The sequence below is a fragment of the Drosophila sulfurigaster genome, chromosome 2R (genome assembly GCF_023558435.1).
Source record: "Drosophila sulfurigaster albostrigata strain 15112-1811.04 chromosome 2R, ASM2355843v2, whole genome shotgun sequence".
Classification (NCBI taxonomy): Eukaryota; Metazoa; Arthropoda; class Insecta; order Diptera; family Drosophilidae; genus Drosophila; species Drosophila sulfurigaster.
In genome coordinates this window covers 21,155,875-21,170,126 of record NC_084882.1, presented here as the reverse complement: position 1 = coordinate 21,170,126, position 14,252 = coordinate 21,155,875, and the positions used below count along the sequence as shown (strand labels likewise).

Sequence of the window (14,252 nt, the reverse complement as noted above, 5' to 3'; positions counted from 1 at the left end):
TGTTTTGTCAGTTTACGATCTTGGTAATTGAATTGTAGAGAAGAGAATCAAATGTGGAAGGCATATCCATTTATATAAAAGTTATTAGTGTAAAGTTACGCAGCGTAGTGATGATATATGATACTTTATTACAGGTGATAAGAGTTTCTTTTATGAGAGTACGAATCATGCCGAACCATTTGAAAATGCTATGAGTAGTCACAGATAAAAAACATTTGCAAGGCGTCCATAATTGTCCATTTCATATACATATATATATATAAATATAAATATAGTTTCTTAAGATAGCGCCGCCATAAGCATGAAATAACTCACGAACAGCAAACACAATAACAATAGCCCAACGAATGCGCCACCACAAAATAGATGTCCAAAGAGTAGAGCAAGCGCAATCAACAATAGGTTTGGTATGGAGCCCAAACCACGCAGATTAATTCTGGCCGGTAACTGCTTCTCAAACATGTCTACATTGCCCTCGAAGTTCTCAAACCATTTCTCCGTCATGGGCGCACTCAACACCTGTCGCGACAGCTTGCCAACATAATCTTGCCGAGCATAACATCCTTGTATTTTTCTGGCATACTGTAAAGCAAAATTTAAAGCTTAAAACTTGTGGACTAGAGGAATGTGTTTGAAAGCTACTCACTTTCTTATTGATGCTCTCAGATATTTGATGCAGCAGTCGTATCAGCGGCTTTATCTCATTCGATTGTATGGGCAGCAGTGCGGGATCCACAGTGGGCTGCATATTGGAGGCATTCAAAGACATATGATGCGGTGTCACTTTGGACAGATCTAAGCAATCATTCGAATCGAAAAAGCTTAGATTTTGCCCTGAAGGTGATGCGGGTAAGCTCGATTCGGCAGGCAGTGTTTCATGCATCGACAAGCTGCCAGCATCCACCTACAAAAAAAAAAAAAATATTAGAAATTTCAATTTCAAAGTGACAAAATTACCCTTACATTAAAAGTGCGACAAAGTGAATCGATGCATTGACGCAGCACCTCCGGAATGCGACTCAATTCGCGCAGCGTCAACTCATCTTGCGTGCATTCACCTAGTAGTTTTTTGAACAGGTTTCTAATGTATCCCTCGGAGCGTTGACGCTCTGAGATCTCGCGCCTCAAAGCACTAATATCCGACAGCACGGAATTGCGTGCCATACTGATAATAAAAAGGAAACTCTGAATCTGTTCATACATTTGGTCACTGAATAGCTTAGGAATGTTGTTGCTAACTAGCGGATTCCATTGTGCATTGTACGAGCTGTTTGCAGAGCTATTATTTGACTTGCTGCAAGAGAATATAGATTGTATATTAGAATAAATCCAATAGATGGGAATCTATAATCATACTTTAGCACGTTCACTTGTCGCTGTGGCGAATCAAAACCATATGTGTTGCCCGAGTGCAGACGCTCGAAGCGTTGCAGGCGCTCCACCAAGCCAGGCTGCGAAAACGTTTTGGCCAATCGATGCAGCATGTAGGCATTGCGATAGACGGAGTAATCTAGACGCTCAAAGCGCGGCATTAGTTGCATAAAAATGTGCGTGTAGACGATGAGATTGTCTATAATGAAACCATCGAAACAAGTGCCTATTGGCGGCTCATATTGGACTCCCAAACTGCAAGCCAAATGGTCGAATTACTAATCATATTACATGGATTAATATTTTGCCACTTACGTTCTGTTCTCGGTAGAGGTTAAATTGTAACGCCAAGGTTGTATATAGCTCATCCACAGCTCCAGCACAACACCTAGCGAACTGTCCAGTGGCCATCGATCGATCAAACTGCATATGAATGCATATATGCGTGCCTTGACCATGCTCAGCGATACCTTCCGAAGCGCACACATCGAGCTGTGATCCAAACGCGCTGTATTTGCAAAGAAATGAATCTGCTTGATCAGCGTGCGAACGCCGCGCACAAAATCGCTGCTGGGTAGATGATGCTCCATTTCGATATCGTAACGCAGCCAGATATCCACAAAGAAATACAACACCGACTCCGAACGCCACATATAACCACGTCCTCCGGCGCCGCCACTTTCGCCAGACTGTGGCGATGTGTTGCCTGCATTGATGACGCTTCCCTGCCCGTTGCCATTGCGATAGGAGCTGGGCAGCTTGAGGTACCGCAGTTGTCGCTGCGGTTGCAACGCTTGCGCAGGAATCTGTTGCGGCGCCTTGACGCTGCTGCAAAAGTTCATTGGTTCGATAGCCGCATCCGGCAACTGGGGCAGAAAGTTGTCCAGATATTCGGAGGTGAGACGTTGATAGATGGTCGTGCTGCGTTCGCTGTGGATCTGCATGGCAATGGGATTGACTGTGTGCAGCGGTTGCAACGCGTATAGTACAAAGTGTAACATGTAGAACTCAAAGGTGTTCAATGATAAGGTGCTAACTTGATGCCGCAGTGGATCGATGTTGATTAGATCCGCATAGAACATGGGTCCGGCTTGCAGCATTGCAATGAACTTCCGCTGCAATGGATTACATGATTAAGTCGTTGCATGCCACAAGATCTTTAACTTACCGGCAACAAGTTGATGTCGATATCAAATTTTGTTGTTTCGTTGAGCAGCCGGTGGCAAATGTGCATCCAGACGCCACGCACCCCAAAGAATCGTTGCAGCGTTGTGAAATAATGCGGCGCGTTCTCCATCGTCGTCGTTCGCAATCCCCATCCCAAAATATTGCCATTAAGGCCAAATATTGAGTGGACGATAAGTGGAAAAATTTCTTGAATTTGTCGAACGGTGCATCTTTCGAACAATAGCTCCAACTGCTGTATTTTGTCTATCAGCGGCAGGTTTAGCACGGCCAGTATGTGGCTCTGCAATTAAACTTATTATTAACAAATTCTTTCACTAATTTAAAGTTTATTTACTTACATTTAGGTTTTCTGGCGGCATTGAGTGGGCCATGTTGTCGGCGTTTTGTGTGTGTGACTCCTAAACTGTAAGCATGATGCCCAAAACAAACGTAGCGTTGCCACTCTGCATCAACAAGCTATAAAGAGATATTTATTGTGTGTTGCCACTCATTAACATTTTATGATTGTTATTTATTTTTTCACAATTTTAATTGATTAAAACCAAAATTTACTATTTAAAATAATTTATTTTAAAATTTAAAAAATTGTTTAATTCATGGTGTGATCAGTAGCAGTACAATTAAATAGTAAAATTAAGGAAATATAGCGACATCGTGATATTTTATTCAGGGCTTCAAGCACACTTATAGTTTATTTGGTATATTTTAATAACAACAATTCGAGATGTCTTGGAATTTATCTTGTGGTCACACGAAGTCGTTTTTGTAGCCGGCGTTTTGTTTTCGTTTAGTAAATTTGTGAATTTTGCGTTTTTTTTTGCTAATTTAGCGTGCGAAAATGAAGCGCAGAAGTCAAACCCAAGCCGCAGCTCCCAAGGAGACCAACAAAAAAGGTCAAGGAAAAGTCGGGCGCCCTTACGCTTGACCAGTTTAGCTCTGATGTTATTTGGCAGGTGTGTGATGCGCTATTTGTTAAACGTTTACGAGGGTAAACTAAAAAATATTTATTTAATAGCTTGCTTCACAATATTGGTCACCCGATACTAAGGCGGAGCACTTGCCCTATAATGCAGGCATCATTGAGCAGATTTACGCTGATGAAATGTCCAGCGGCAAAAGCAGCGCACGCCGCATCAACATGTTGGAATTCAGTCAATATCTCGAACAGTATTTGTGGCCCAATTACAAGAGCGAGAAGGCAACACATGCCCATCTCATGTCCATTGTGATCATGGCCAATGAAAAGTTCCGCGAACGCGTCGAAGTTTGGAACGTATTCGAGCAACTGCCGGAGCAATATCCCGCATTCTTTCGGCATGTTCTAGAGACTTGTTTGCCGAAGCCAGGAACAACTGAGAATCGCAGCACCTTACGCGAACGAACTGCGCTGCTTATGTTTCTAAATCACTGCTTCAACAGCATGGAAATCGAACTGTGCCGCGAGCAGGCAAAACGTCTAGTTTCGCTCTCCATGTGGCATTGTTTGCAACCGAGTAAGTAATTTAATCATTTATATCGCAGATCTAGTTATATCAAAATTTTATTCTTTAGGACGTCGCGAGCAGGAGCTGCGTGATGTGCCCGAGTGGCGCAAGTACTGGAAACGGCTGCAGAAGAAGGAGAAAGACAGTCCTAAGCCGGACGTGATGTGGGAACGCCACTTTATGCAGAATCTCATCATTGACTTCCTGCGTATTCTTGAACGCATTCCACTCGAGGGCGAACTCAACAGCAATGTGGTACATTATTGCGAGCGTTTCCTCGAGTTCATCATTGACTTGGAAGCACTGCTGCCCACGCGTCGTTTCTTTAACACTGTGCTCGATGATTGCCATCTGATAGTGCGGGCGTTGATGAGCCCGTTGGTGCAGCGTGAGGAAGGAAAACTATTTGGTCAGGTATGTGTCAGACTTGGTTTTGTTTAATTAGTTGCTCGGGTGGCATAAATTAGTATTAAGTACAAATCGCCAATGTTTCACATTGTTAAACTAAAGAAAAACACTTAGAGTATAGCTTAAAATTATTGCTGATCGATTGCTCAATAGTCGTTGCCACCACCACCATTCATGTAGTGCATCTCATCGCCCCAATCGCTGGCCGATGGCGGCTCATTGTAGCAACACGACTTCTTCAGCAAAAAAGTGACGTGTCGCTGCCGCAACACACAGATGTAAAGCAGCAGAGGAGCCTGGAATGCGTTCACAATGATGTGTGCATAAAGCAGACCGTCCAGGGCCAGCCAGGACATTGTGAGGAACAGCCAGGCAAAGGACATGACCAATAGCATCAGTGAAAACATGATGAAGCTGCAAAGCAAATGGAAATCATTTAAATACTTTTAAATATAGGAGAATTTTCTACTTACTTGGCCTTTAGCTTGTGCGCAATTCGTCCATAGACTGTGCGACGATTGATTAGCTTCCTGGTGGTCACATAGAAGAAAATGTTGATAATGATGGTGCAGGCAATGGGTGCAAAAAAGATGCAGATACCCAGCCATCCAATCGTTTGCTGTTCTCCCCGCATATTCTCCTTCTTATACGAGTCCGCATCGAGAAAGAAATGCGCAAAGACCGCCATGCCCGCCATAATGGCTGTGCAGCCCCAAGCATAGGCCGAATAATAGCAATACTTGCGTCCATCAGTCACACGCAGAAACACATTTCTGGAGCGGAATGTCTTCCAAATGTAATACCCGAAACTGTTGAGCCAAAAGAAAGCGGCCAGCAAGCTGAAGCATAAAATGATGTCGGCCACAATGAAGCTAACATGGTTGGTGAAATCTGTGAATATGCAGACGAGATCCGCTGCCTGGCTGACCATCAGACACATTGCAATGGTGGTCACAATGTTGCCAACCAGATCTCTGCTAAAGAAACGCAAAACGCAATGAATAATTTGGCTTCTAATACGAAATCATCTATGGAACGATCCTCACCTTAGGGTGGGCAGAATAAAGTAAATGATGGCGATAACCAGCAAAATGATCAACGATATGCCATGGAATATGGGATTGAGTATTTTGCGCAACAGAAAGTTTGAGTCATTCCAGCTGCTCTCCTTCTTAGCCAAGCAAATGTGAGCAAAAAGGCTGTGCTTGTGCTCCGGAGAAATGGCCTTGAAATAGATGAGAAATATCACATTAGAAGGCTGTATTTCCTACTTAGCTGAATGAGGTACCTTATCGAGACAATACTGCCCCAGTTCGTAGTCATAATAACGTGGTTTATTGGCCTCCGCCATGTCTTCGTCGTAATCACTTTGGACTCCGCGTCGCTCATCGCTCTCATCTTCAGCATTGGTGTAATGTCGCAATTTTCCATCATCCAGAAGCACCAATTTATCGTAGCTCTGCAGGAGAAGAATCAGTAAATCAATAGCAACCCAGCTGTTCTTTGATCTTTCTACCACTTACGCCAAGATAGTCGAGAACGGGCCACATTTGCTTGGAGCCACAGTTGGGCATTCCAATGACGAACTTGAATTGTGCCACATTTCTATTCTGATCGCCGCCATAGCTGGTAAACATGGGCTCAAAATAGTCTATATTTAAAAAGCAATGAAATGATATAAAACAATGCATTAGCATCCGATGACTTCAATTGAACAATGGGGCCAGATTGAAACAAAGAGAATCATTAAAAACACTTCAAAGTCTATAAATATTCACGGCCGGAATGTGATGCACTCTGCTGGAACAATGCATCATAGTCCAGATTGTTGGCGAATTTGATTAACATATGGATTAAATCATCGCAGCTCGCATAATAACGGATGCTAATAGCTAAACAAATAACTTTCAATTGTTGTCAATTTAACAGTATACAAATCATTGATATAGTTATTAGAGCAGCTGTTGCCTCACGTCATGTTAAATCACCCCTCAAAGTGGAGCTGCATTCCCTACCATAGTTTTTTTAGTGAAGGGGACCCTTTTGCAATTGATTGCCAGCAAATGGGCCATTAGGCTGGCTGCCATGCCATATGTTGCATGCAACGAGCCCAAAAATCCATAAAGTTGAATGGCCCAAAGCCGGCAATGGCCTGGCCGAGTTATGTCCGCTAATTGAGCGCTTTACGTTGCCATTGACAACCAAATCGCTGTGTTCTGTGTATTTGTTAGCCTAGTTATGCTTACCCGTTTCGTTGACCTGCTGGCATGTGTTATTCACGTGTATCTCGAACTTTTCACAGCATTTATTCACCAGCACTATATTGGCATCGTTGTTGTTGTTGTTGTTATTGGCCAGTTGTGGCGCATCGGCCACATGAGCGCTGACAACAAAAACAGCGTGCAGCGTGGCCAACAAGACTAGCAAAAAGCAGCTGCCCTTAGCCAGGTACGGCGAAATTTGCGCGCCAAGCATCTCAAGCGAATAAAACAGCAAGAGCTAAAGATACAGATACTTTTAATCGTATTCGTATTCGTTGTTGTAATCGGGTATCGTGCTCGTAATCGAATGCGTCATCAAGGCTGTGACTGATGCCGGTTTCGAGCCAAGATCATGACTTGCATGACCAAACTATGTTAAAGCTGCGACTGTTTTTCTCTTCTTTTGTTCTTATTCGTTTATGTTTGTGTTTCCCCGAAACTTTTCTTTTTTCTTCACACATTCACACTCTGAATATTCGTTTGCTTATTTGCTAAACATTTATTTATTGTGATTGTTTTGTTATTTTTTATGCAGTTTGCGCAAAAATTCCAAAAGACAACTAAATGCTGCGACGACGACCAGCAACCAGCAACTGACTGAGACTGAGAGAAATCGAGAAGTCGAATGTGACTCGCTCGCACTCTCCCTTACACTTACTGCTAACTGACTGACTGTTCTCTCGCTCTTACGCTGACTCTGCTGACGCTCTTAACTTCTAGTCACTAGCACAATTCAGACTGTGGAGAGCGAGACAGAGAGCTAGAGGGAGAGAATCAGCCCAAGCAATAGCATTGGCATTGGGCCTAGTGTAGAGTTCCACTTTCTGTTGTCCCCTTGTGATTGTTATTCTCTACAAGCAACCACCAAGCATACAAAAAGTTGAAGCAGGGCTTTGGATGTGTGTTGGCACTGTCTCTTCCTCTCTCTGTCTCACTTACTCACTCACACACACGTGAACAGTGTTTTTTGTTGTTTAAATTAAGCGACGGAAATTATCAATTGGCAACGACTCAAAGAACCGGCAGTCCCTCGTCTTTCCTTATATGTTTGTGTCTTGGCTGTTGTGTGAGTGTGTGTGCGCCTGGCTCGTTGTTTGTTGTTGTCGTGTTGTCTGGCGATGTGTGATGATGTGATAAGACTGCCAAGCACTTTATCTAAGAAACTGCAGCAAGCAGCAACCGCTCACAATAGCAGCAGCAGCAATTCAAAACGCGTGCCTTGTCTTTCATTACGCGCCACTTGTCAGCACTTTGACGCTGCTGCAATTCCGCTTCCCCAATGCTCCTGTAGGAAACCCTTGTCATATCACACATACTAATGAATCACACACATACGTGTTTGTATGTATATATTTTTGTTACAAATCTCTTCAAAATTCCCTTCAAGTTAAAAGACGGTTACAGATTTGATATACATGTCTTCGGTTCACCTTTCGATTATAGCATGACATCTAGAGTTACAAAGGGATATCCGATTTCCAAACACGTTTATTTTACCTCCTGCACCTCTTAAGTTCCCAAAAAGGACTTCCTTCAAACATAGTTAAAACAGCTTTTTTATGCTCTCTATAACGCTCTATGCGTAGTCTCCCAATGCCAAGTTAAGGTTGACAGTTTGTAGACTTTTCTCTCACTCTCATTAATTGAGGCTCGTCTTGCCCAAAATGATGACGTATTGCCCTTAAGCGGCAATCGCAGACCGGCTCACAACACGTCACATCGCAGCTAGCGTCGAAGATACCTGTGTTGCACTGCCAAAGAGAGCAACGCTTTGTGTCTGTGTGGGTTTCGTGTAGAGTTGGGAACAGGTATCATAGTGAGGTAGTAAAAAATACGTTCCATTCAATGCATGCACATGGGGAATAATGCAGGAGCGGTTCAGCAAAGTTGTCATTGTATTTTATTATGAAACTATTTTAAGTAAACCTCTCCCTCGTTCAATAGCCAGAATATTTGTGGCAAATATTTTTTGTTAACCAGTGCGGCCAATAACTACACTATGGATGAATTCTGGAAAAAAATTGTCATGTTAATACCATTCAACCGACAAAGAATGTTTCTAGTCTATTAGGTCTAGAACGCCACCTTCTATCTAAACATTCTAATGCTCTTTTCAATCAAATAAAGATAGGGACTTGATTTATAGTAATTTTAACAAATGAGTATTATAATTAATCTATTTAAATTATAAATTAAAAAGTTACTGATAGGAATAACGAAAGCATGTAGTTAGTATCTATCTGCAAGTTCAAAATTCAATAAAAAATAAAAAACCAATACAAATAAAACTGACTATAGTACAAAACTAAAATATTCAGATAATGAATGACAGAACAGTTACAATAATATGCTTATAGTTATCATGATAATGTAATTTTAACCAATGCAACTTTTTATAATATTAAATTATTTCTCCTTCGTTAAGTTGTTGGATATGCTCAAGTTCTACACCCGCTTCGAAATCAACGATGTGACGGGCAACTCTCTGACGGATCACGATATGACCCAACTCCATTACAAAAAGATCACCTCACTGCAACGTGCCATGTTTGCGAAGTTCACCTCACTGCGGACATTTGCCTTGTCCAATGTGGCAACAGTTGACAATCGCGAGTCGCTGGAGAAACACTTTGGTACTTTGGATGCGGATGGGCTAAAACAAATTGCATCGTTTCTCAATTTGGTCCCAGATGAGGCCGTAGAGCCCTTTCAATGGCATCGCTTGGATGAGGAATTCCTGCGTGAATTACTGGTGACGCGACATGAGAAGCGTTGCTCACAACTAGAGGCACTGAATGAGATGCCGCTGTATCCCACCGAGCAGATCATTTGGGATGAGAATGTGGTACCATCAGAGTACTACACTGGAGACACTTGCCTAGCACTGCCCAAGCTCAACTTACAGTTCCTCACGCTCCACGATTATTTATTGCGCAACTTCAATCTGTTCCGACTAGAGAGCACTTACGAGATCCGTCAGGACATCGAGGATGCAGTTAGTCGCATGCTGCCTTGGCAATCGGAGGATGGCGACGTTGTTTTTGGCGGCTGGGCACGCATGGCACTGCCCATTGCTAGTTTTGCCGTTGTCGAAGTGGCCAAGCCGCATCTAGGCGAGAAAAAGCCATCACGAGTGCGCGCCGATGTGGGCGTAACACTTTCGGTGCGTCATGAGATCAAGAAGGAGTGGGAAAATCTGCGCAAACACGACGTCTGCTTTCTGATCACTGTCAAACCTACACAACCCTATGGCACCAAATATAATCCACGAGAGCCATTCATACCTCAAGTGGGCTTAGTCAGTGTTCGTGGGTGTGAGGTAGAGGGCATGCTGGATGCCAACGGACGTGTCATTGAGGATGGACCTGAGCCAAGGCCGCAGCTGCCTGGCGAACAGCGCAGTTATCGCGTCTGGCTGGACTCCAATCAGTATCGCATGGACATGGACGATTTGCAGGACGTAAGTATGCAAGTTTCTTACATGAAGCAATAAATTCACAACTTTTCTGTCCTACAGGGCTCTGACGATGTCTACGAGAGCTTTAATATACTGATGCGTCGCAAGCCCAAGGAGAACAATTTCAAGGCCGTGCTGGAAACCATACGCCATCTTATGAACACCGAGTGTGTGGTTCCACCTTGGCTGCATGATATACTCCTAGGCTACGGCGATCCGGGTGCAGCACACTATAGCAATATGCCCAATCAGGAGCGCACGCTGGAGTTCAATGACACCTTCCTCGACTACGACCACTTGAAGGCCAGTTTTCCCGACTATGAGCTGAAGTGTGAGGCAGCCGAGGGAAGCAGGGAGCCACCATATCGCCTTACGTTTGAAGATGTTGCCGAGCAGCGGGACAGTGATGACGAGGGGGAAGAGGAGCAGAAAGCTACAACTAAATCCATTGCTGTGCAGCCATACAAGTACGAGGCAAGAGGTCCCTATCCCAGTGACAAGCCTAAGCAGTAAGTAGCCGAACAATCTTCTTGCAACATCTCTTACAACACATCTTCATCTTACACTTTCAGAAACTGCATACGCTTTACGCCCACGCAAATTGAGGCCATCAGGGCCGGCATGCAGCCGGGTCTAACGCTGGTGGTGGGTCCCCCAGGAACGGGTAAAACGGATGTTGCCGTGCAAATCATTTCCAACATCTATCACAATCAGCCCAATCAACGCACTCTTATTGTAACACACTCCAATCAGGCACTCAATCAGCTCTTTGAGAAGATTATGGCGCTGGACATTGATGAACGGCATCTGTTGCGTCTCGGTCATGGCGAGGAGACGCTCGAGACCGAAAAGGATTACAGTCGCTATGGGCGTGTCAATTATGTGCTGGCCAAACGCATGGACCTGCTCAGCCAAGTGCAACGGCTTCAGGAAGCAGTCGGTGTCAGTGGCGATAATGCGTACACTTGTGAGACGGCAGGTTACTTCTATCTATACAATGTGATGGCACGTTGGGAAAAATTCCAGAGCCAAATCGAGTCGCATCGTGAGGAAACCGACATGCAGAAGTTGAGCGCACTGTTTGAGACGGAGTTTCCCTTCACTAAATTCTTTGCGGATGCACCTCAACCACTCTTCATGGCCAACAGCTTTGCGGAACTCATGGGTATAGCCGAGTCAAACTTCCGCTACATCTCGGACATATTCACAGAGTTGGAGGAGTTCCGCGCTTTTGAGCTGCTGCGTACAGGACTCGATCGCTCCAAGTATTTGCTGGTGAAAGAGGCAAAGATCATTGCCATGACCTGTACACATGCAGCCCTCAAGCGTAAGGAACTGGTTAATCTAGGCTTCCGCTATGACAACATCTTGATGGAGGAGTCGGCGCAGATCTTGGAAATTGAAACATTTATTCCTCTGCTGCTGCAGAATCCTCTTGATGGACTAAATCGTTTAAAGCGCTGGATTATGATTGGAGATCACCACCAGCTGCCGCCTGTCATCAAGAATATGGCCTTCCAGAAGTACTCCAACATGGAACAGAGTCTCTTCACGCGTTTGGTCCGTCTCGGCGTACCCACTGTCGATCTGGATGGCCAGGGTCGTGCACGTTCCAGTATCTGCGATCTGTACAAGTGGCGCTACAAAAAGCTGGCGGATTTGCAGCACATTTTCGAGCATGATGAGTACAAGAAAGCAAATGCTGGTTTGGCATACGATTATCAGCTGATCAATGTAGAGGACTTCAAGGGCGTGGGTGAAAGCGAGCCCAATCCTTACTTCTATCAGGTGAGTGCAGCCTCCGTAACATCTTCCGCATTTTAACAATTTATTTACTTGCTTAGAACCTTGCCGAGGCGGAATATATTGTCGCTCTGTATATGTACATGCGTCTACTGGGTTATCCCGCTGCCAAGATATCCATATTGACTACCTATAATGGTCAGAAGCATCTCATTCGCGATGTTATCAATGCACGCTGCGGCAACAATCCACTCATTGGCTGGCCGCATAAGATCACCACCGTCGACAAATATCAGGGCCAACAGAATGATTACATACTCATCTCCCTGGTGCGCACCAAGGCTGTGGGACATCTACGTGATGTTCGTCGTTTGGTCGTGGCTATGAGTCGTGCTCGACTCGGTCTCTATGTCTTTGGCCGCGTCTCGCTGTTCAAGAACTGCCTGGAACTACAACAGACTTTTAAATTGGTGAGTCAGACAATTAAAGAAAGAGAATATTTAATTTGGAATTCTTTTGATTTGCAGCTCACACAACGTCCGCTGAAGCTGCGAGTAGTGTCAAGCGATGATTATCCAACTGAGCGACTTACCACTGATCCGGTTAGCAATGACTCCAGGACAATAGAGAACATGTCTGAAATGGCAGAGTTTGTTTACCAACTGTACACAAAGAAAATGGAACAAATGAAGGATACGCTGCCCACCGAAGAAGAACTACGCGCTATGCGTAGACAACTGCCTACGGATGATAACGACGAGAATAACGAGGAACCTGTCGCTGCAACAGAGCTTGACGATGAGCCACCTCAGAAACGTGCTGCAAAAGAAACTAAGAAGAAAACGGCAGCTGTATTTAAGCCAACGCCCATACTCAACGAGATTAACGTGGACGAGGCCGAAATGGAGCAGCAGGAAGCACCAGCTGACACGGATGCGGAGTCCTCCACGCAGCAGACTATAGAAGAAACCCCAAGAACAGACGAGTCTTAGCTGTTCACTAAGTTTTATTGCAATAAGTTCTAACAAATGATTAAACACGACAAACACAAACCATACACCATCGCGCACACAAAGTGGCACGTTTATTTCTTTGGAGCTGTAATACCCTCGAGCTGTGCCTTGAGTTGTGCATTGGTCTTCTTGAGGAACGTGATCTCCTCGGTGAACTTCTTCTCTTCCGAAGCGCGTAATTCGGCGTTACGGCGTTCGGCTTGTTCCTGCTTCATCTTCATATCAGAAATGATTTCCTCAAGTGCTTCTTTATCCTGTTCCAAAGTCTTGACCCGGTCACGCAACATTTCTTTTTCCTCGTGGGCCTGCAAAGCTTTACGCATACCAAAGGCAACAGAGCTGCAGTAGAGCGTCTCATAGGCCTCCATAGACATGGCAATTTCGTCGCGGATGCGTAGTAGCAGCAGACCGCGCTCCGAACAGTTTATAGTCACCTGGCGTATGATCTCATCTGTATGTACGAATTTTTTTTTTGAGTGCCTAATAAAATGGGGGTATCGCAACAATTTACCAAAGCACTGGGAATAGAGTTCACGGCGTACAGGGCAGATGCCGGTCTCACGGGCTTGGGTCTGCTGCAGGCGCGTGTCCAGCATTTCCTGCAAATTGATGACATCCTGGCGGGTTGCAGGTGTACTCGATACAGATTGCTGCCAAAGCTGGCCATCCTCTTCCCAGCAACGTGGTGGCAGTATGGAGTTCAATATTTCCTCAGTCTCTTTTTTTGGTATCAAGTAAAGCGCCAGCTGTTTGCGGGCGTTTCATTTCAAGTTCTGTTAATGGGGCTCCTTTCTTGTCCGGATGTTTTACGACAAGCACCGGATTGTTGTAGCGCACCAGCGTCTGGAACTGGCCCACACTTGCAATCTCCACATCATCCATTATTTGTTGATTTTGGCGCTTTCTCTTCAAATTCAATAGTCGAAATTATTTCTGTGTGTACTCCGTCTGACGTGTTCAGTAATTTTTGATGATTTGAATAATGCTGAAATGCCTTTGTTGAGGAAAATCCCTAGAGGGTTGAGTTATTGTCGGCAAGCAACGAGGAAAACTGTTATTCACAAGTCAACAAATAGCAACAGGTAAGGATTTTACATGGTATCCAGGTAACCGGATAAATACTCGACCCTTTAAAAGATTTTCAGTTTTGTTTTGATTTTATTTATTTATTTATATTCATCGTATATTGTAAATGCAAACCAATGAGTTTTGACTCTGTTCTTGTATAGATGCAAATTGGAGTGTTGCACATTATCCATTTCTATTTAACTAAACTTATTAACTTATTGGTGTATGAGCAAGCGTGGCTAATTAAACTATCAAACTT

At 44.2% G+C, this 14,252-nt stretch overlaps 4 protein-coding genes across 5 annotated transcripts; 1 reads left to right on the top strand and 3 right to left on the bottom strand.

The window, feature by feature from the left end:
• Positions 1-107: 107 nt before the first annotated feature.
• Positions 108-3,055, bottom strand: LOC133838981 (sphingomyelin phosphodiesterase 4). The gene is made up of 8 exons (XM_062270257.1): positions 2,898-3,055; positions 2,540-2,839; positions 1,687-2,486; positions 1,357-1,626; positions 964-1,294; positions 647-904; positions 316-582; positions 108-188 (listed from the first exon to the last, which is right to left on the bottom strand). Exons 1-8 carry the CDS (start codon positions 2,928-2,930, stop codon positions 129-131), a joined length of 2,319 nt encoding a protein of 772 aa, XP_062126241.1. The 5' UTR covers positions 2,931-3,055; the 3' UTR covers positions 108-128.
• A 236-nt stretch (positions 3,056-3,291) lies between these two features.
• On the top strand, positions 3,292-12,969 carry LOC133838978 (RNA helicase aquarius). The gene is given in 9 exon segments (XM_062270254.1): positions 3,292-3,439; positions 3,441-3,512; positions 3,575-4,052; positions 4,111-4,457; positions 9,138-10,172; positions 10,230-10,678; positions 10,742-11,957; positions 12,014-12,382; positions 12,440-12,969. Coding segments are annotated over 9 exon segments (4,473 nt in total). The 5' UTR covers positions 3,292-3,397; the 3' UTR covers positions 12,905-12,969.
• Positions 4,459-7,308, bottom strand: LOC133838987 (probable G-protein coupled receptor Mth-like 5). Of its 2 annotated transcripts, none has more exons than XM_062270266.1 (6): positions 6,698-7,308; positions 5,975-6,102; positions 5,740-5,910; positions 5,498-5,676; positions 4,925-5,428; positions 4,459-4,865 (listed from the first exon to the last, which is right to left on the bottom strand). In XM_062270266.1, exons 1-6 carry the CDS (start codon positions 6,924-6,926, stop codon positions 4,598-4,600), a joined length of 1,479 nt encoding a protein of 492 aa, XP_062126250.1. In that variant the 5' UTR covers positions 6,927-7,308; the 3' UTR covers positions 4,459-4,597. The 2 variants fall into 2 exon arrangements, with proteins under 2 accessions (XP_062126250.1, XP_062126251.1); XM_062270267.1 differs by having other exon boundaries at positions 4,925-5,425; positions 6,698-7,307.
• On the bottom strand, positions 12,901-13,949 carry LOC133838997 (putative inner dynein arm light chain, axonemal). Its single transcript, XM_062270280.1, is given in 3 exon segments — positions 12,901-13,376; positions 13,437-13,650; positions 13,652-13,949. Coding segments are annotated over 3 exon segments (750 nt in total). The 5' UTR covers positions 13,808-13,949; the 3' UTR covers positions 12,901-12,996.
• Positions 13,950-14,252: the final 303 nt, after the last annotated feature.

Excerpts from the sequence above, each read along its gene's own strand:
- LOC133838981 (XM_062270257.1), bottom strand. The coding sequence starts at position 2,930 with ATGGCCCACTCAATGCCGCCAGAAAACCTAAAT. Across the intron at positions 2,840-2,897 it reads TGCCGCCAGAAAACCTAAAT|AGCCACATACTGGCCGTGCT; the intron begins GTAAGTAAATAA and ends GTTTAATTGCAG. Across the intron at positions 583-646 it reads CTGAGAGCATCAATAAGAAA|TATGCCAGAAAAATACAAGG; the intron begins GTGAGTAGCTTT and ends TTTGCTTTACAG.
- LOC133838987 (XM_062270266.1), bottom strand. The coding sequence starts at position 6,926 with ATGCTTGGCGCGCAAATTTCGCCGTACCTGGCTAAGGGCAGCTGCTTT. Across the intron at positions 5,911-5,974 it reads CCGTTCTCGACTATCTTGGC|AGCTACGATAAATTGGTGCT; the intron begins GTAAGTGGTAGA and ends CTTCTCCTGCAG. Across the intron at positions 5,677-5,739 it reads GGCAGTATTGTCTCGATAAG|GCCATTTCTCCGGAGCACAA; the intron begins GTACCTCATTCA and ends ATCTATTTCAAG.